The sequence below is a fragment of the Arvicanthis niloticus genome, chromosome 18 (assembly GCF_011762505.2).
Source record: "Arvicanthis niloticus isolate mArvNil1 chromosome 18, mArvNil1.pat.X, whole genome shotgun sequence".
Classification (NCBI taxonomy): Eukaryota; Metazoa; Chordata; class Mammalia; order Rodentia; family Muridae; genus Arvicanthis; species Arvicanthis niloticus.
In genome coordinates this window covers 48,555,565-48,577,439 of record NC_047675.1, presented here as the reverse complement: position 1 = coordinate 48,577,439, position 21,875 = coordinate 48,555,565, and the positions used below count along the sequence as shown (strand labels likewise).

At 51.6% G+C, this 21,875-nt stretch overlaps 1 protein-coding gene across 3 annotated transcripts in view; it reads right to left on the bottom strand.

Annotated features, from left to right (window-relative positions):
- Positions 1-13,314, bottom strand: part of Acsf3 (acyl-CoA synthetase family member 3) — a 39,822-nt gene extending 26,508 nt beyond the window's left edge. Inside the window, exons 1-5 of one of the 3 annotated variants that reach the window (XM_034523111.2) lie at positions 13,187-13,314; positions 8,304-8,988; positions 7,375-7,530; positions 6,337-6,491; positions 4,463-4,608 (exon numbers count right to left, since the gene is read on the bottom strand). In XM_034523111.2, coding sequence (XP_034379002.1) covers positions 4,463-4,608; positions 6,337-6,491; positions 7,375-7,530; positions 8,304-8,969 — 1,123 coding nt within the window. In that variant the 5' untranslated portion in view covers positions 8,970-8,988; positions 13,187-13,314. Of the gene's footprint in view, positions 1-4,462; positions 4,609-6,336; positions 6,492-7,374; positions 7,531-8,303; positions 8,989-12,847; positions 12,871-13,148 lie in introns of those variants that run through there. The other 2 variants (XM_034523112.2, XM_076916002.1) reach the window with 2 other exon arrangements.
- Positions 13,315-21,875: the final 8,561 nt, after the last annotated feature.

Genomic DNA, 21,875 nt, shown 5'->3' with positions numbered 1-21,875 from the left:
TCCTGTATGTGGCAAACTGTGGTGTGAGCAGTGGTCCGCGAGCCCAGGCCTCACTGAGGCTAGGGTAGCAGCTGCTGGTGCACACCCAGAGTCACTGTGGCTCCTGTGGCCTTGCACTGGTGTGTGGATTCTTTACTGCTCCTGCGGGGCAGAGAGAGCTGGCCACCAGCTGGAAGACCCAGGGAAGACTTATATGGGACAGATGTGTGCAGGGACTGATTAAAGCAGACCGCAGTGCGTCCCAGAAAGAGCTGATGTGAAAGGAGAGGTTCGTGTACACTGGGCTGCCCCAAACTCCTGGTATTACGCTTCCTCCTGCGAAGCTGAGACAGACCGGGTTGGTAGGCATGTATCCGGGAAGTCCCCATGGTTGTGGACAATGCCCTGCGTTGAAGTTTCACTCTGCTCCTGATTTGGGGCCCTGAGCTCACTGCCTTGGTGGCAACAAGCACAGCAGGAACAGGGTGGAGAGCAGAAAGGTCACCACACCCAGGCACGAGGCCAATGTCCAAACACACCTTTCTCCTGAGGATTCACTTTATATCTTCAGGCCTTTATTTTAACCACTGCCGTTAAAAGGAATCTAACAGGACAAGCCTCCCAAACAGCAGCTCAGTAGACTCTCCTCACATGCTCAGGATCTTGGGGTGAGGCTCCCAGTGAGCTCTGTGTGTTTGGTCCCTGTTTTAGATGAGGCATATGATCCTCCATGGCTGACATTCCACTGCAGAGGGTCTGGAGGCATGCCATGGGGAAGCTGCCTCTGGGTTTTTGACTCCAGGTATTTAGATGCCTAGGCCTCACCTCTAGTGAAGTGAGTCACCTCACTCCAGTCAGACAGCTAAGCAGCTCTGTCTTTTGAGTTCTAAGACTTTAAAAATAAGAGTGACCGGGCTGAGTGTGGTGGTGCATGACTTTAATCCTAGTAGTTGGGAGGTAGATACAGGCAAATCTCTGTGAGTTCGAGACCAGCCTGGTCTACAAAATAGGTTCCAGGACAGCCAGGACTGTTACACAGAACAACAACAACAAAAAAAACCTGTCCCCTAACAACAAACAAACAAACAAAAACCTCTAAAACAAAAACAATAACAACAAAATCAGGGTGACCATGTGGGGCATAATTAATCATGTCAAGTGCACAGCTCAGTGCAGCGAGGACCCAGGAGACTGTGCTGCCTCCGCCTCTCCAGCTTCAAAGCCTGCTCGTCACCTGGGGGCACAGCCATCCCAGTGGAGACTTCCTTCCCTCTGCTACCCAAGTTCTATTTGCCTCTGCACTATCTGTCCCAATGCTGGCAGCAGAAGAGACCACACGCTATAGTCTTCAGGACCTTCTTAGTGGCCAGGGCTGTAGACCAGGATGTCTTCAGCGCCATAGTGGGGTCATTTCCTCTCTGTCCCATCACCTCAGAGTCCCCTGTCATCTGCTAGGCACTTAGAGGCTCACACAGCCTTCCAGGTGACCCTAGGAAGGTCACCTAGGGGACTCCTCCTCTCATGAAGCCCCTCTCCAGTGTTGAGGTGGCTCGTGTCCTCTAGACCAGCCATGCTGCTCCTCCAGCCAGCATGTCTGCTACAATCTAGCTGACTCAGAAATCTGACTGTTCAGACAAACTTCCACCTATTGGAACATGTCTAGCCTACATGTTTCAGTCAGAGGCTATCTGGGGGTGGGGGTGGGGCTAGCGCTAGCCTCTTCATGTCTACAGACCTCACCCCCGTGTGTGTGCACGGCCAGCCCAAGGATTACCATCAGTTGACCTGTCACCCTCTGAGGTGAGTTAGATGACATCTTGAGGTCTTCAGCAGACTCACACTGCACAAGCATGCCCTCAGCAGACGGGACACGCTAACTTCACCAGCAGCCTTCATCACAGTTCTAGATGTAAACAGGTCTGCCACTTTCCCTCAGAGGGAGGAACATACTCAGTTCAAATGCCTGACGAATTCCTATTCTAGAGGCCTCGGGAGCTGAACTCAAGTTGCACTGAGCTGAGTACTGTAAGGCTAGGAGCGGCTTTCAGGTCGTGGGACAAAAGGAGAACCCTGTGAGTGGAGCTGAGCCTGGCCTGGAGCCATCTTTGGTAAGCAGGTATGGTATTCCCCTTCCCGACCCCCAGCACACACACAGCACCAGAGAACCACAGAGGATCCAGGATCCATCTGAAGTCAACACCACAGGAATAAGGCCTCTCCGAGGCTGGAGCAGACGGCAGCAGTCATTTTTCTAACAACTGGCCACTCTTGAAAATGGTGTCAGCTCTTCCTAGACCTTTGGCCTCTGTATCTGAGGGTGTGAGAGACTTAGCCTGCATCTCTGCATGCCCGGGTCCAAACAAGTGAACCCAGTGATAAGGTCCCAGAGCCCTGTCGTGCTGGGCTAGAGAACAGCTGCTCCCAGCACTCCACAGCCAGTCTATGGGCCAAAGTGAGAGATGCAGGCAGCAATTCACAACTCCCCCAGTCAACAGGAGGCCAGCAGAGGCAGGGCCACCAGGGACATCAGGGTCCTTTCAACTCACCTGAGCTTCTGTCGTACATTTGAACCCTGTTAGGGTGAAATGGGTCCTAGACACCTCATACAGACAGTCCCCCATGGCTGTATATAAGTCATCCTCAGAGCTTAATGGGAATGGTTCCAAACAGCTCACACAAACCGCCCCACGACCTCATGAGAATGGACCCCATGGCCTTGTATGAATGATTGCCCATAGCCTCATGCAAATGGTCCCCAAGGCACCGGAGAGAGTGCCGATGGCCTGGTGTAGATGACCTTCATGGCCTTGTGTGATGGCTCCCCATGGTTTCATGGACCATCCTCGGTGCCCTATGCTTCTTCCTGGCCTGGCCTCACTTTTCACTCCTGTATTTGCCGTCATTATAACTGTCTGGGCTCCGAGCCCCTCCAAATCTGGGCTCTGTTAGAATACTGTGCTCCCCACAGCTTGGAAGTCGGTTAGAAGGCCTGGTCCTGAATCTGGTCGCAAATGGAGTGACCTTGGACAGCTCCGTCCCTGGTCGTGATGGCGTAAAGTGATCTAGCACCAGGGGCCACATAAAAAGACGCACACACACTTTGCTCTGTCACAGAATATACTCCATGATGCTCCCGTGGAAAGAGGTGACCAAGCCTCCTGCTGCCAGGCCTTTCTGCTCAGGGGACCCTGCCATGCTGCAGCTCCAGTTTGTAGCTGGACTTGGAATTCTTGGGCTGAAAAACCAGTGTGCTCTGGTCAGTTCCTCAGTCTAGAAACTCAGGGCCTCAGCAGCAGAGCAGCTTCCCAGCCGGGGCTGTCAGTCAAGGAGAAGGATCACAGGACGGAAGGGAGGAGATCCAAGATGGCTCCCTTCATCTGGAATCCACCTGCTATTTATTTCTGCCAAGCTGCTGTGGCCACGGTGGAAAGAGCTGGTCCAGACATAGAGCTGGTATGTGATGGTCACATAGGCACGAGGCAGGCTAGCTGACTGGCCAGGGTGCCCACATAATTCCTAATCACATATTGCCTTTTCAGAACAAGCACAAGCCTGCACTCTGGGAGCCAGTTCCCACAGAGAGCCCACTGTCTGGGTACGTAAGCCCACTGTCTGGGTACGTACCACCTGTTCTCGTCACTTCTGCCTCAGACGTAGAACAAACAGGCCTGCTTTATCTCTGGACCTCTGCCATTTTCTGACTGGCCAGAGACCTCTGCCCAACCCCCAACCCTCTCCCAAACACTGGGGTACAGCATCACCCTGATCCACACAGGAAGGCAAAGGAAGAGCCAGGCTGCCTTTGGGAAGGACCATGCTGGAACTGCCGGGGTTCAGGACTCACAAGGGTGGGAACAAGAACATGGAAAACATTCTGGAGCGGTGGGTACACGGAAACAGTTAACAAACAAACTAACAAATGTATATGCCCGTGCTCATGTATATCATGATACAGGCCCACACTCACACAGAAAACCTGTACAGATATTCTAAACTCCATCATAGCTCAGGACAGACAGAAGCCAGATGCTTTGGGATGATTGCCAGGTCCCCAGAGGGACAGGTCGACATTTTGGTCACGGAGCAGGGAATGAACTGCACTGGTCAATGCACACAGACACACGAATTCACAGCACGGAAAAGCAAAGCCCTGGGATAGGAATTCAGGACTGTAGCTACTGCCTAAAGGTGGAGGAGGTACTGGCAGGCAAGGTGACTTTGCTCTCTGGTTGGGCTCTCTCCAAGGGCACTGCCACTCACTTAAGCTTGGAAAGAAAGACCCTGTTATCTTCCCCCTACCACTCACTCCTTGGGGGAGAGGGGACAGGAGCAAGGATGGCTGCAGCTGAGAAGGCGCTCCCGCCCTGTCGTCTGCTGCAGAGAACAGTATCCTCCATGCCCTTCTCACCTACGTGCAGGTGAACCAGGAGCCACATGTCAGGCACTGGGAAATGGGAGACAAACAGCCGTGGGGCACTGGTACCTGGCAGGCGAGCCTCCTTCAGGGGGTTGGACAAGGCCATGCCGATCTCTGTCATGCCATAGCGCTCCAGCAGCGTGTGGCCCGTGGCGCTCCTCCACTTCTCCAGCAGTGGGACAGGCAGGGCAGCTGAGCCTGATACCATCAGCCTAGGCGGCACAAGCACAGGGCTTCCTTAGCTCTCATGGGGCGGCTCACATGCACTCCTCACGAGTGCACAGAACACTTCTCTTCCATCTCTGTGTCGTATACTTACGATAAAAGGGAGTTAGGGCTTTTTTTTCTTTTTTGGGGGGCCGGGTGGGGGTGGGTTTCAAGACAGGGTTTCTCTGTGAAGCCCTGGCTGTCCTAGAACTCACTATAAGGACCAGGCTGACCTTGAACTCAGATCTGTTTGTCTCTGCCTGCCTCTGCCTCCCTGGAGCTGACATTAAAGGTGTGTGCCACTGCCACTTGGCTAAAACTGGTTTTAAAATGGACTTTCCCAGTGTGTTTATGTAAATGTAAGCAGGTCTTTCAGAGGGATGCTGGCTGAAGCAGCATCTTTGGTGGCACAACAGATAACCTGTCGATGCTGCTCACCAGGAGTCCTAAACCACGGCGCTCACGTCATGGTGGTGGTGACGAGGCTGCCAATGTCACGGAGGACAGGCCGCATCTGCAGGAGGAGGCAGATCCTGTCCAGGCTGAGCTGCTGAAGCTGGAAGACATGCAGGGGACTGGGAATCTGAGGTGACGACGGCAATGACAGTGGGAACATCCAAGAGTCCCCACATGGCTTTCTGCTACAACCCCACCGCATGCCACTTGCAGAAAGGAGGATCCTTTGTGTGTCTTCTAAATTGAAGTGGGAACCAACCCCACGCTTCTCCAGAAGTGTGTGGCCAACAAGAGCCCAGCCGTCTCATTCCCTCTGCTGAGGACTCTATTTCAGATGGCAGCTGTGCCCGTGGTTCTATGGGTTTGGTGGGATCTTCTGATCCTTCCCTGGCTCTGGCTGCTAAGCACTGGAGGCCCCAGGGTGTTTCAGATGGCAGGCCTGGGTAGGGGCCCACAGAGGCAGCCAGCAGCTGTTCCATCAGAAACAGACCTCTGGTTTCCTCAGTGTCTTTATGGACAAGGAGCATAAGAATGCCAGGCAGAGTCAAAGCTATCCTATTTGTCTCAGACCATCCAGAGGTCTCTGGGGATACAAGGCACTGCTTTCTGTCCTCCTATCCAGATGTGGTGCATGCACTGTGGCTGCGCCCACACAGATCATGCTTCAAACTTTAAATCAAAGTTGTCCCAGCTTCAGTCCCTTCCCACAGGTCACACCCCTGTCCCTCTGGCAGAAGAGAAGCACCCTACCCACATGTGCTGGGAACATGGATCTGGTCCATGCACGCTGATCCAGTAAGCCACACTGTGATCACCTCTGCTTAGCAAATCACATTTTAACACAAAGTCAGGAAAGGAATGATGGCATTGGGCTTAGGAGAGAGAAGGGCAAACTTCATGGCACTGAATGACCCCCAGGCCTCAGCTTATGGCTGTGAGGAGAGGGGTCTGTCCAGAAGGTCAGGGAGGAGGGAGGAGGACAGTGATCAGAGGGGCAGCGTGTGAGGAGGCCTCAGAGAGAAAGTCAGAGAGAAGTGGGAAGAGGCTGGCTCTGTTCTCAGCCTTCCACAGGCAGAGAAGCAGAGACGTGTAAGTCAGAGATACCAGGGGAAGACAAACACGTGGCTGTAGATGACATAAAGAGAATCCAGGCCAAGGCTGCCAGATGCACAGAGCCGTCATCAATGGGAGAGAGAGAGCTGAGCAGACAGTAACAATAAGTTATGCCTGCTGACCGCCAAGCCTCACGGGAGGGAATGTGGGTTCTTTCCACTCACCTAATTCTTTCTTTACAAACTGCACGCACAAAATCCTGGACATGAGGCTGTGTGAAATGCTTGTCATAGTAATCCAGCAGCTTGCTGTAGATTGTGGGCACTGCCATGAATACGTTAATCTGTGGCGCTTCAGAACTCAAGAACTTTTCCCAAACCTGGAGGAGACAGGGAGCAGCATTCATCAGTTAGAAGCTAGCATGCCTGGCGGCCACACGGTACCTCCTGCCCATTCCCGGTCTGTCCTCCTGACAGAGGCTGTTCCCGGGTGAGACAAATGTGTCCATCAGTGGCTCCAGCTCAGAGGGGCTCCTGTGCCTCTGAAACATTCCCATTGGACACTGTGTCTGGCCTGTGAGGAGAAACAATCCAGAAGCAACCCCAGCTTCAACTGCAACTACACGGGGACCATGGGGCAGCCTCAGGAATCTGGATGTGCCTGGTGCAAGTAAGAGGTATAGGTCTGCCTTATCCACACGTGAACCTTGCATTTTACGCCACAACAAACTTCTAATGAGCTTTAGTATAAAAACATTTACGTTTCTAACCAGTCAGGTTTTTGTTTCAATATCCTTAAGAAAAACTGGTGTCCATTTATTGCTCTGAGGCACCCAAGGGCCGATGCCAAGTAAGCAAGCCACACTGTTGTGGACCTGCTCCCTGCTCCACAGCTTACGCACATGCACACGCACACGCACGGCAGATCTCACCAGCCAGGCACTAGAAAACATGTCTAGTCTAGCCCGTGCAGGGTCACCTGCCACTAGGCTGCAATAAGGAGCCCTCACTTCAGATGCCAACAGAGGAAACACACACCTCTGGGAGCACAGAGCCATACATCAGAGAGTAAAAGCCCTGGCTCTCCTGGAACTCAATCCATAGAACAGGTTGGCCTCAAATTCACAGAGATCCACCTGCCTCTGCCTCCTGAGTGCTGGGATTAAAGGCGTGTGTCATCGCCAACCAGCAAATGTGTGCTGTTTTAAGCCTCCAGCCTGCAGTGATTGACCAGGCCTGCCAGGAACCCTGATCCACACTTACCTGTTGAGCACTGAACTCCGGCAGCATGACACAGGCAGCTCCTACCCACAGCGGACAGAGCAGCTTGTTGACCACGCCGTGGACATGGTGCAGCGGGAGGACATGAAGGATCACATCGTTTTTTGTCCATGCCCATGTGTGGACCAGCCCAGTCACCTGTGGGGAACAGCACTGCCTATGAACAGTGCAGGGATGGCACTGGTAGACAAGCCTCTCGGGGATCCTGACCAGGGAGGAAGGACAGACAGGGCTCTTTGCGCCTTCCTCTAGTGGCTCCTGACGTCATGGTCGCTGGACCATCAAGGTGATGATACTGGCTCCAGCAGGCAAGCACAGCCTGTGTCCTCCTGAGGCAGGAGATGGTCTCTGAGCTGAGCATCTCCTGCAGGAGTGATTTTGCACACGGCCCATCACGGCTTTGTGCCAGATGGCTGGAGCCACACTTCATGAGCCACGTGCCAAGGAGCCTGGGATTCACTTCTTCCCTCTTCCGTGTGCTGCCTTGCATTTCACTGCATTGCTCCTACTGAAAGGAGACTTCCTGGACATACACATGCTTTTCAGAAAGTGAGCCGAGTCAGTGACTGACCTATGGGTTTCCAAGGTGACTCTGGGCGTGGCAGAATACACGCTAACGCACAAGCCGGAGCTGACAGTGGCTCCTGCTTCTAGGGCGCCCTTACAAATTCAAACCTTAGGTCAGTGATCTCCAAACCCCCTGTTCTTGTGTGCCTCCCCACCATGTACTATAAGTTGATGGGTCACCAAGCATTTCAGAATTTACAGGGTGGTGACAGCTGTGAATGACACTGTAGAACAGCAGGCCACCCCGGAAAGCACCTCAGGGCCCCACTCAGTGACGACCGTGAATGAGGCCAGGACGGTGAGAGATGGGTGCACAGTCCCGGAGAAACAGGCCCAGCACTCACCACAGCCACTAGGTTACGGTGGGTGCTCAGGGCACCCTTGGGCCTCCCTGTGGTCCCGCTGGTGTAGATGATCATAGCACCGCGGTCACGCCACTCCCTCTCTTGAACTGGCAGCTCTGTGGGTTTCTCTGCTGCCCCACAGTAGACGGCAGGCGTGAGAGGGAGAAGAGGGACTCCCAGCCTCTGAGCTAATGGACTTAGCCGCTCCACGTACTCCTGGCCAACCACAACCACAGAGCTCCGGGAGTCCTGGATGAAATACTCCAGTTGGGCCTCAGGGTGCTTCCAGTACAGTGGGACAGCAATTCCACCGCTCATCCAGGAGGCCCACTGCGCTACAACATAGGAGACGTCATTGGAGCACAGGAAGGAAACCCTTTCTTCCTGCAGGTCCCCAACCTTACAACCCCGAAGCTTGCAGATTTCCTGGGCCAGACAAAGGCTGCGGTCATACAGTTCTCTGTAGGTGTGATGGCCATGTTTGTCAATAAGGGCAATCCTATCTCCAAAGGCCAGCGCACGAATGAACACTGGGGCACTCCCATCTGTGTGGGCCTCCGGAGTGGTATACAGGACGCTGTGTCCTCTGTGTCTTCTGGGAATCAGATGACTGGAGGCCAAGGACCAGATGAGACGCCTGAAGGGTAGTGTCAAGTGGGGTGGCATGGCACTGACACTGGCTGGGCTGGAGAGGACGAGAGTACAGAGTGTGAACATCTGTGGGTCACCCAACCACTGCCCATAGCAAGGTTTAAAACACACCCTCCAAACACCCACAAAGACTGTGCAAACTCTTAACATAGCATCTCCTAAACAGAGGGACCAACACTCTCAGTAGTACAACCTGTTTAGAAAGTGTCTAGTATCAAAGCTTTTCAATTGGATTCTTTAAAAAGTTCAAAAACATGCAAAAGTCCCAAATAATTTCACATTGGGAAAACCAAATAAAGTATACTTAAGGTAAAACCTGAAAAATGGATTTTGTAATTCTGAGCCTGGAAAATCACTAGTTAGTAGAAGCAGGCATTACAGGGACTCAAAAGTCACCCTGCCCCTTTCAGATCACATCTGAGACACAGCCTGCTCAGGAGGAACACAGAGCTGCCTCTCTCCAGCATGTCCCAAAGCACAGTTATTCAGGAGCTACAACCCAGCAGAACTTAAGGAAGGCAAGTTCCCAAGGCTAGACCTCAGTTGGTCTTCCCAAATACAACTACTAAAGTATAACGAAATAAGCATAGGGAGCGCGCTCAGGAGAGGGAGGAGGTCACTGCTGAGCTCTGTGGAGCTGCTCCACTGGACATCAGCTCGGGGGACCCTGAGGTCCATTCCAGAGCAACACAGAGGGGGCCATCACACTTCCACTCTGCACAGGGCACCTAGCAGGTCCAGAGGCTACCCAATGTTCTGGATCTGTTTCCCGATGCTAGCTAGCAACGTCCCTTGCCCTGGTTTTATAACTCTCATGCCACATGTTCCTTACTGCCTATCTGGCAAGACGACAGCCCAGACCCTGTCTGGTCTCCATCAGCTAGAACACATTACTCCCCACTGAGGAAGGCCCTTTGGCTTCTGCCACACCTATGCACCAATCACTTGTGGCTTTCATTAGAGAAGCCTCTCCAACCACAGTTAAGAGTCAAGAGGCCACACCTGCTTTGGCAGGCACAGCTGAGCTGGATCATCAATGCAGAGGTTATGGTGGGCTGAAGGCACTGCTACCTGTCTTTAGAGAGGCACTACATACTGACACTACATATAGGCATCACTCATATGAAGCCAATAGACACTTGCCGATGGAACCCTGCCACCACCCCAGGCCATGTGTCTAACGTTCCCTGACAGACACAATAGCTAGCATGCTCTGGGCTGATAGTTGGGAGCCTTGAGCTATCCTAGAAGGCCCAGGAGAAAGAAAAAGGCAAGACTGACTATACCCTGCCTCATCTCCCTTCAGTTCCCTCTATATCTCGAAGCATGACCGAATGTCACATTCCCTCTGTGAGGTCTGCTTCCACTAGCATGCTCTCTCTGACACGTACCAACTTTTCTTTTTCATTAGCTTGCCAGGGGCAAGCCGACACACCACTGTCAGCCATATGTATGTTTAAAAGCAGTTTTGTTTTTACGCAGAGTCTCATTGTGTAGCTCTGGCTGTCCTGGACCTCTCTCTGTAGACCAGGCTGGCCTTGAACTCAGAGATCAGCCTGCCTCTCCAGCGCTGGGATTAAAGGCGTGTGCCGCCATACCAGGACAGCTTTATTCTCTTATATACAGACTATTTGCAATACTTACATAATGACCTAACAAACAAATTCTATATCAATAATAGTCTGAATACTAAGTTTTGTTCTGTGCTTGAGATCTTTGGGAATGATTCTGTTGCCTGCCTTCTTGCTGGAGTTGGCTGTTTTCACATCTATCCAGGCTCTCTGGTCGAGGTAGCAGGAAAACGCCCTCACTTTTCTGTGCAGAGGTTAGCTCGTGGCTGCTTGCAGGCTCTATGCACCCTGGCTCTGCACAAATCAGTTCTCAAACACTGGCTCCTGAAGAGCACATGGGGTCTAGACAAGGGAGTGAGAGCTCTCAGCTCTGCTCCATGAGGGCTCAGAGGTTCCTATCTGTTCACACCCTGGATTTCTATTTCTATAAAAACAGTGACAAATGCAGGAGACAGCAGGGCTAGGCAAGGAAAGCCAAGAGCGCGACAGCCATGTGAGCTGTCAGGAGTCAACAAGCATGGAGTAAATTGGGGTGCTTTAAGTCTCACGCCAACGTCTTCTCTATTTGTTGCACAGTCAGAGATGCCAAAAACAAGTGAAACCCAAAGAGAAGATGTGCTGTGTGGTATTTCTGAGTTACAGACTTGGGACCGGGCTCCTGTGGGTTAGAGTGTGGGATGTCTCAGGATGCTCTGCTCTGGGGAAGAGTAGATGAACAGGGAGGATAAAACATCTGTCATTCATCTATTCTCTGCATCAGGGAACAGAAAATAGAGAAACTCACACAGAAGACCTGCTGAGTGAGAGACAGCAGAAGCATCTAACGCAGTGTTGCACCACAGCCTCCAAATGACACAACTCTCCTCCCGAACACCTGGAGAGCCGAGCACTTGGGAGGTGCAACCTCCCTGCCCATCACCCGGGTGCGGGCACTCATCAGCATCAGGAAGCTTCTTTGCAAAGGAACCCTAAAGACCAAGTTCCTGATGAAGAACTGCACTGCCTGGAGAGACTCCGGCACTTGGGAACAACATACAAGGATATGGAGATCTGTCCTGATTTAGGCCTCTAGTCCTAGGGAGGCCAGGGGCTTGACCCATGAGAGAAAAGCCCTCTTAGCAGTAGCACAAATACTTGCAACCTTTTCCCCACTTGCTGCATTAACACTATGACCTTGGGGACACAAAAGTTGTACACATAGTATGCTCACACAAGTGGTAATTGGATAAGCTGACACTAACAAGTGGTCCTCCACAAAAGCATAAGTAGATCACGCACTGACACTCTAATATGCAAGTGCAATAGGGGGCTGGCCTCCACCAATCTATCTGGTACCCTCCTTTTGACACCTCCGTTCCCCATGAGGTGGTTGGCTGAGCCGACATGGCTAATCAGGTGTAAGCAACACAGTAGGGTGGCCACCAGATCTGGAGCAGGTAGAGTTGATGATGCAGCTTCAGGAGCTCCGGGGTAGAGTCCTGAGCCCTGACCGTTGGTAGCCATGGACAGACACTGAGCATCAGGAGGTATCACGACAGGCTCCTTGTAGAACAGACTCAGTTACAGTTCCCCTGGGGCCCTCATTCTGTGAGAAGACACCCACACCAGAAAGAACAGTGGCCTCCATGAGAAGGACACACTGACCCTCCAAAGCTGCTTTGGTCTTCAGGCATGAGCATGGCCCAAGCACTTAAACATCTATCAGTGCTGCACTAACTCCTAGCTCATCCAATCAGAACCAGCTCTTTAGGGCAAAACAAAGTCTGTCTATTCAGGGCATTAGGCTGTGCGTGGTCCTCCCACCCACTTCATGTCCAGGGATGCCAGAGAATGCCACATGATACCTGTGGTTTGGGAACTGTCAAAACTACATGTTAAAGTAGCATGCTGAAACCTATATCCATTCTTGATAATAAACTATTTAAAGAAGACATCCGGTGACTGGGGTGTATTGGTAAGTGTCTGCCTGGCATGCAGAAAGCCCTTGTTCGTCGGCCCCACCTAAATGGGCATGCTGGAGGTAAAGGGGTCAGAAGTCCAAGGACAGTTTGAATACATGAGACCCTGTCCCTAAATTAAAAAAAAAAAAAAAAAAAAAGCCATCAAGAAAGGTATGTTTACATCCCATCTCAAGACAAGGGCAGCCCTGGGACACCTGTTTCGCAATAATCATGTTGACCTTGAGAACACTTAGCGAATTTCCGATTTTAGGACTCCCTCGCGGGACAGCCCACGGCTTAGATAAGCTCCTACAGCAATATCTGGACGCTTTCGCGGCCTTAGCCACAGACAAGTGCCCTCCCAGGATGAGAATCAACACACTTCTCCTTTAGAGAAATTCCCGGACCCGCTTTCAAATCCAGAAGCCCTTCCTTGCATGCACGCTGGTCCCGTCTCTGCCGCCATAGTCTGCTCTCGGGACCCATCTACCCTTCCGAGCCAGGACCCTGGCAACTCGCGTCCCACGTGGTGCTCGGTGCAAACAAATCAGGGAGGGGCTTCATGTGACTTCAGCCCCGCGAGGGCGGAGGAGGGCGTGAGTTTATCATACAAAAGTTTCTCTCGCGCTATGACAGACACCTGCCCAACAGCTCCCACGGCCCCCTGATCAGCTCCAGCTCACCTCGACACCCCCTTTCTTGTTTCCGGCTACGCGCTCACCTGGGGTCAGGCGGGGGTCACTGGGGGTGGGGCACGGGAGTGAGAGGTCAGCCAGGTGGGTGGATCCGGCCGGAATGAGTCCTACACCTAAAAATGTCCGCAGGCGAAAACTGTCCGACGATCTAATATGTTCCCCGCATGCAGAGCCCGCTTAATGGGTTCCGGAGTCAAGCGTTCCTGCTCATTCGCATACGGTATCCGGTCTCAAGTCCTGAGAAAGACTGCCAGAGAGTGACCTTTAGGTGCTTGACAGCTGTTGCCAGACCTCTGGATCCATTGCCCTGATAGAATAAGTACTGTTTGCAGTACTTATTGGGTTGTTTGCATCGGGTCCTATTTAACTGTTATTGAGACAGAGTCTCATGTAGCCCAAGCCGGCTTTGACCTTGGCAACGTATCTAAGGATGATCTCCCTCTACCTCTTGAGAGATGACTAATTATGGGTTTGCTTCGCCACATTCAGCTTACGTAGTGCCAAGGATGAAATGTGGGGCTTCACATATGCCAGACAAGCACCGCAACGACTCGGAGCTGTATCCTCAGCCCTCAACGATGATTTTAATAGGCATGATGGCTCCCGTAGTCAAAGGGACCATACAGCTGTAGTCACCATCTTCCCCAAAACAGAATGTAAATGGGCTTCCTTGGTCCCTGAAGAGGGGCTCCTCGGCTTGCAGCTGGAGGTCTGCATGCTAAACACACCAGGTAATTTTTAAATCTGCAACACAGATCAGGGACTGTGACAGGATGGAGGCAAGGTCTCATTCCATAGCACAGTCTGGCATTAAATTCCTGGTAATTCCTCTGCCTCCGCCTCCTGAGTATAGGGATTAAAGGTCTGTGCCACCATAGCCAGCTTTAGGGTGGGATATTAAACGATTTCTGTACAGTAAAGGTAAACCTTGAAAGCTAGACACTAAGGTCCGTTTGTCGGTGGCGGCAAAGCTAGAGACAAAACTCCTCTACCTGCAGCAGCTGGAGAAGCGTCACGGACCTCCACGTAGGTAAAACATGGATTCTTGACTTTGGGTTTCAGGATGATTCATTATGAAGCACATTTGAAGTTATTAAAAACATTGCTTTAAGCATAAACATTGAGACAGACTGATTGGTGGGGGAGCTGATTTAGGCAAGGACTGTAGATACCCTAGTAAGGATGTGGGCTTCTGAGTCTTGTAAAGCACTCAGTATCTTTACAATAGCCATAGGCAACATTCAGGAGGCTTCTGAAGTTATACTGTTTCTAACAAACTTTTTGGTTCCTTTTATTTCTCCCCTTTTGGCAAGTGAGATCACAGAAAGGAAGAGACAGAGTATCATTGTAAATCACAGTGTCTAACATTGAGATTTACACCACAGGCCTTAGAACTTGTATGCTTAAACCTCTACTTCCAAAGCATAGACCTAGATGTGGCCTGGAGATGAATCGAGTCAGCTTCTGTGACCCTGGGCCTGGGAAATCAAGAGTTTGGATTTGGGTTTGGAGTGCCCAGTTGTTAGCATAACCCCTAGGGCTGGATTTCCAGCACTGCCTAAACCAGACGTGGTATTGCATGCCTGTAATCACAGTATTTAGAATGTGGAAGCCAAAGGATTAGAAATTCAGGGTTATCTGGCTACATAGAGAGTTTGAGGCCAGCTTGGGACACATAAGATTGTCTCAGAAAACAAACAAACAAAACAAAACAAAAAAAAAAACCCACAAAACCAACAACAGAAGAGATAGACTGGCTGGAGAGGTGGCTCAGTGGTGGTTAGAACATGTACTCCTCTGCCAAAGGATCTGACTCTGATTCCAAGCACTCATACCAAGCAGTTCAGAACTGCTGTAACTCAAGCTCCATGAGGGATCCTGCTTCTGTGGACAGAGACAGGCAGGCAGGCAGGCAGGCAGGCAGACAGACAGACACACACACACACACACACACACACACACACACACTTACTTATACAAAAACAACAAGACGCCCACAGGGTCCAGTCCCACACACCCCCTGAGCTTCTTATTGGCATTTCAGTGACCATAGCCCAAGTTGTCGGGAATGACCAGACATTTGAGGTCATCCAGATCGTCACTAACATGAGAGATGTGGACTAACACAGTCTGGAAAAATTAATGCAGAGAGCAGGGATTTCCATGTGAGGAGAACTCCAACGTGGCCCCCATTACTGTCCTCAGCTGAGGTACAGAGGTCCTGCAGGACCAAGATGCTCCAAGAGAGAGTTTCCCGAAGACCTGAGGGCTAGGAAGAGCGGTGGCTAAGCAGAATCCTCCATGGAAGGGCTGGAAACAAGAGAGGAATCTGGACAAACAGCCAAGGTAGAAAGCAGAGGGGAAAGAGACTGGCTGGGCACTGGAAGTTCCGAGGGCAGGATTTGAGATTTAGGAAAGGGAAAGTGGAAAAGACAGAGCAAGGGAATTCACAGGAGAAACTCAAAAGAGCCCGCAGAGACAAGGCCAGGAGGGCCTGGCACAGAGGATCCGGTGGCCACGTGGACTTAGCAAATGCAAGGGTGGGGCATAACAGTTGCTGCTCAGAGGGAGATTGTGAGCACGGGCCACCAGGGCACTTCCTGCTGTGGGCAAGTGTGAACACCGTTACTCTAGCCTTCTTCATCACTGGCTCCCCATCCTAATCCAGGACAGGTGCCTGTCAACAGATGTGGGATAAATGGAAGTAGCCAGACAGCAGCACCTGCAGCCTTGGGCAGGAAGCCAGCTTCCACCTTCCCTTGAGGAGATGGCTGAGCCATCCCACCTGACAGTTTCGAGTCAAAATGCAGCCTCTTTTTCCACCTTGGGTTCAGGTGGTCGAGATGACTCTGCACTTTCTACGCCACATCTCACACACCGGACACCAGACCTTTCCCTGCCCCCATCACATGCCTGCATACTCCAGACACTTGCTGACACCCCCACATGTGCACACACCTACCCTTTCCAGAAAAAAAAAAAAAAATCTCCTCGCTGCAGCATCCTGGAAGGGACTTAGCCCCTCCCCCAAGCCCTTTGCACCTCCAGCTTAATGAGCACAAGCTGCGGGGACGCCTGGGTCACACCTTCTCACTTGACTGAAGCATAGCCCAGATCTGGCTGGCACGAGTTTGCTCATGAGGGGAACTTCCACACGCTGTAAACATATTACCTTCTGCAGGCAGCCTGTTCTGTAGGAGCCTGCACTGGTGTCCTGGTGAGGCCCAGCCCTGGGAGCACTGACGCCACCTTGTCCCTGGTGACTAAGAGAAGAGATTATGACAGTCTCTGACCTGCCACTGGCTTTCTGTGTCCAGGCTGGTCCAGCCCTCATGGGACAGGGCTGACCTGAATCCATAACCAGACACTGGCAGAGAGGTTGTGTGCATTCCCAGGGAGGTTATGGAAGCACTCTAGTCTTCTTGTTGTTTCCTTGATTGATCCTGTGTCTAGAAAAACCAGCTTCCATGGAATGAAGACTAGGTACAGCCTGTGGAGGGTCTGCCTGAAGAGATCAGGCTTCTGTGCACAATCCCATGAAGTGTGTACTGGTCAGCAAATCCCACAGTACCTGTGGAAGCTGAAGGCCACATATAACTTTGTGGGAGGCCTGATCATGCCCTATGTTTGTAAAAACAATTAATTAATTAATTAATTGTTATTTTATGTACATTTGCGATCTGACTGCATGTATGTATGTGTGAGTGTGTTAGATCCCCTGGAACAGAAGTTACAGACAGTTATATATGTGGGTACTAGGAATTGAACCGGGGTCCTCTAGAAGAGCAGGCAGTGCTCTTAACTGCTAAGCTTTCTCTTCAGACCCCTCTTTTGGATTCTTGATGCTCGTGATTGTGTAGGATAACATTTGTTATTTTTCACTCATAAAGTTTTTTGAGACATAGTCTAATATATTCCAGGCTGGCCTCAAACTCATTGTGTAGCTGAAGGTAAGGATGACCCTGGACTCCCCCTCCCTCTGCCTCTGTTGCTCAAGGCCTGGAGTGTCTTTCATGTGCTACCACACATAGTTTATAGGTGCTGGGGGTTGAAACCAGGGCTTCCTGTAGGATGGGTAAGACCTTTACCAACTGTGCCTTAGGCCTGACCCTCTAGGCTGTGAAGTTCTGAGGCACTGTGAACACATCAGCAGAGGAATAAGGCCCAGCTTCCACCAGTGAGGGACCATGGGAAGGGCAGGTGAGCTTCTCAGACCCTCGGCTCCTCAGCTCCTCATCTGTAGGAGAGAAGGCCATTTCCAGTGTGTGTTATGAAAGTCAAATAAAGAATCCCAGGTAGGACACAGTGCCAGGAGAACAGCAAACATTGAACACAGGCACCATTCTGTCACAAACCATCTATATAATTTTATATCAAAGAACCGTAAGGGCTCAGATGTTCTGGTTCAAGAACCAGGCTTCAGAAAAGGTCGTAGGTGAAAAACAATGGTTGCATTGGTTCCCAAAAGGCCAGCAGTCTAGGGTCCTGGGGAGTCAGGAGAACCATCATGCTTGGCAAAGTGGGTAGCAAGGACAAAGTCTCTGGGTCAAGTGGCATGGAAACCAAGGTGCTCAGCTGAGGCTGCCTTAGAGGGAACACATGAAGGTAGGGAGCCTGTGAGTTTATGGGGGTCAGAGAAGCATTCTAGAATTAAAGAGATGAATATTAAACAGAAGTAATCAGGTCTGCCAGAGAGCTCAGAATCATCGTGAGGCTATAGTCGGTGGCTGAGCCACATGACACCGCGGTATCGTCCATTCTTCATGGTCAGATGGCCGTGGTCCTGATACTTCTCAGCATCTTGAGAGGATCATCAAGCTGTGAGCCGCTGGTCGAGGAACAGCTCAGTATCTAAAGCCCACAGTGTCCACCACATGTGAACTTGATCACACCATCGCGAGGCCGAGAATTTTGGTATTGGGTTTTGGCACAGTGTTGGGAGCCGACTTTAGTAGAAAGCGGCTGGATCAACTTTGCAGCCATCTGGAACCATATACCCTGATGAAAGACTTGGTTGTCAAAAGCCTATAACAGCTGAAGCACACTCTGATAAATATATTGTTTACCTCACATAGCTTGCTTTGCTGTTTAGTGACCTCAGCTGTATGGTGCACGTGGTAAAATGTTTTCACCTGTGTTCTGCTTGTGTATATAAATACCTCAGAATTCCCTTCAATGAGAGAGACTTGAGAAAATAGAAGAGACTGAATCACACCCTGTCTTGTCTCCATTCTTCACGTCTCTTGACCAGAGCACTTAGCCCCAAAAGTGTTGAGGCAAAGTGTTGAGGCAGAATGTGGGCCTCAACAGCACAGGGCTCCTAAAACACTGTCAGTGTCCTAAGAAATGGGAACTCAGAGAAAATGGCTGTTTTGGGGCTTTTCTGTGGCTCCTGAGTCATAGCCACCTCTTCAACAGGTCACAGAAATTAAAGATTAGAATTTCTCTTCCCCAAGCAGGTCACAGAGGCTCAGATCCTCAAGAAGTATCTGGCTAGACAAGCCTGGCTGAGTATTCCCACCTGGCCCCTCACCCCCTCTGCCCAGCCACACCTCCACACAAGCCCATACGCTGTCATGCTCAGACTATGATGTCTGCTCAAGAGCCCAAGAAGAGAGGAGAGGGAGCCTGTGGGCAACTGAGCACCCTGGAAGTTGGCATACCCAAATGGTTTGGTTAGAAGCTCCTGCATGGAGGACACTGCCAGCCCTTTACCATTTCCCTTGTCTAGCTGGCCTCTTATCCTGATTTATGTCCTTTTAAATAAACCAGTGGACATTTCCTTGAGTTCTGTGGGCTACTCAGCAAACTGACTGAACTAACTAACCAGGACCTGGATCTAAAAGCCAGTCAGAAGTGCAAACCTTGACTCCATTGCTTGCTCTGACCCCATCCACTTTTGGTCCACAGCTCTCCCACAGAGCTGCTCTGACTATATCCAAGGCTAGCCCACACAGGCCCTCTGTCTATGTCCCCAATTCATTCTCGTGGTCCCTCTGTCCAAGCCCATACCTTATCTACATGACCCCTGTCCATGTAAAACACCTCACTCGTGCAGTCTTTTCTGCTCGTGTCTACACTTCATCTACACACCCCCTCTGTCCACATCATCTACGCTTCCTCTCCACAGCCCTGTTATCTGGCCTTGGAGAAGGTTCCGGGGGGTCCTCAAAGTTCCAGAAACCCACAGAGGGCCCGACTCTACTTTTACTCTAGCAGATACAGCCCAGGGCATTTGTTGCGAGCACATGGCTAGCCTTTTCTGAGGTGTGAGTAAACAAAGCTGGCCCACAGGGCCATGTAATAGACAGGGAGCTGTGTGGGACTGTCATGGGATAGGAGACCCTGGCAGGGATATATTGAGGCTTCAATCCTTCCAGAACTCCCTCCCACGAAGCCACGAATGCCAGGCCTCACGGGGCAAAACTGTCCAAGTGCCACACGTGTGGTTTCCCTGCAGCTGACACCAGCTTGGCGTGGGTGCTCCCGGGGACTGGCTCCTTCCACATGGTACAGCAGCGCATCTGCCAGCTTGGTGAAGCAGCTGCGAGAGATGCCCCTGCCTGCCCCTTGAGGTGCCAGTTGGGAGGCAGGAACTCCCTTCTGCAGACTACCTGTGGCTGGGGATCTATTTCCTGGCGACTGAAAATTTGATTTGTTTCCAAATCCTCCATCCGCTTCCCACCTGTCATTTCTCTTGCTACACTCCTCCTCTGCCTTCAGTCAGCAGCCCCCTCCCCCAATCTCATCATAGCCCATGTGCTTCTCATCACCGGTGCCAGGCGGCAGGCACCACCTACGCCATCTGAGCAGCCTTCCTGTCACGGGTGCCAAGCTGGCACAGATATAGAACTGTCGGTGCCATGAGCCAAGGTCCAGGGGTCCCTGAGCTCCAGAATTGACCTCCAGAGAGAGGAGTATCTGTCTCAAAGCCCCCAAAACTGAGAGAGTCCAGAAATGAGGGCCAGGCTTCATGCTGCCACTGATGCAGGAATGGTCACCGTATGTTACAGCAAGGTTCTGCATGAGCCGAGGGAACTGGGTGTGAGTGGGGAGATCCGTTGAGGCCGAGGTCCCAACAGGAGCTCTAAGCAGCCCATACCTGTGAACTCAACCCTTCAGCCTGAGGAAGAAGCTGCAACATAGCTTAGAGGTTTATAATGATCAAATTTCCCACGTGCTCTCCTGTCTGACTTGCTCTTTCTGGTCTCCTGAGCATCTCTGACTCTGCAGAGGGCCCCAGGGAAGAGCCCTATGCATGCAGAGCATCTGGCCTGACCAGAATTTTATGCTCTGGAATAAGGAGATGAGTGCTCCTTCTAAGGAGATGGGTGCTCCTTCTAAGGAGATGGGTGCTCCTTCTAAGGAGATGGGAGCTCCTTCTAAGGAGATGGGAGCTCCTTCTAAGGAGATGGGAGCTCCTTCTAAGGAGATGAGTGCTCCTTCATTTTCTATTCCCTAGCTGTGTGGGAGGGAGGAAGGACTGAGATTTAGATGGAGTGAGAAGGTACTGAGGAGGGACACAGGACCTTTGAAACCCGGGAAAAGTCAGAAGTCTAGAGGGGCTGGAACTGACCCCTAGAGGAGACTGGCTTCTGAGAGTGACCTGACAGACCCAGGTCTCTGAGGCTGACACCCAGGTAAGGCCACTGGGCTGCTACAATAGGAAGAAGTACAGAACTATAGGGGTGGAGAGAGCAAAGCCTTAAAAAGAAGAAATAGCAAATGTTTAAAAATAAAATTATGCCGGGGGGGGGTGTCCAGCAACTTGGGGCACCCTACTGTGGGTGGCCAGGAAGTTAGTACAGGGCCTTCAGGAGGGACCAAACCTTTGATCTACTTGGCACAGTGGAAAGGGAGGCAGAAGGGCCTGATGATGCTTCCTTAGTGCTGGGCCCTGGGGTCTCTGGGCACCCAAACTTACGGCTCCCGGCATTCTGGAGTGGGCTTGTGCCAGTCTGTAGCACAGAAGGCACTGGCCAGAGTGTGCCCTCTGAACATTCTGCTGAGCCCCTCTGTGCCTCAGTCTCCCTTCCTGCACTTCTCAGGGTCTTTCCCACACAGCGTGGCTTCCAAGACCCGGCTGCCCTTGAACAGGATCCAGTGTCCATGGGAAGGCCACACCTGACAGTGTGGGTAGCCTGCCAGACCCAGTGCCCTGAGCCTCACAAACAGCAAATCTCAGGCCCAGGAGCACATGTCCTGGAGATGGGGGATAGGAAGAGGAAACGCTTGCAGGAGATATTATGGCTGAGGAATGATAGCCAGGTAAGGCCCACATACATCCACTGTGGCATTAACCCTAGATGAGATTAGACAGGGACACTGTCACCATTCACTGTCTTCCCGCTTGGTGCCAACACTAAGCTGTGGGTGTCACACAAAACTCCCCCACTCCAACGTCTCCCACCCTGCCTGACAGACATATCAACCCCCAGCGTGACTTTGGGTGTCCTGCTTTGTTCCCTGTGGCTGTGATAATGACTATGACCAAAAACAACGTGGGGAGGAAAGGGTTGGCTTCTTTTACACCTCTACATCGTAGTGCATGGAGGGAAGTCAGTGATGGAGCTCAAGGCAAGACGGACCCGGAGGCAGAAACTGAAGCAGAGGCGTGAAGAAGTGCTGCTGACTGGCTTGCTCCGTCTGCTTTTCTCACACAGCCGGACGCCCCAGACCAAGGATGGCACTACAGTGGACTGGGCCCTCCGACAT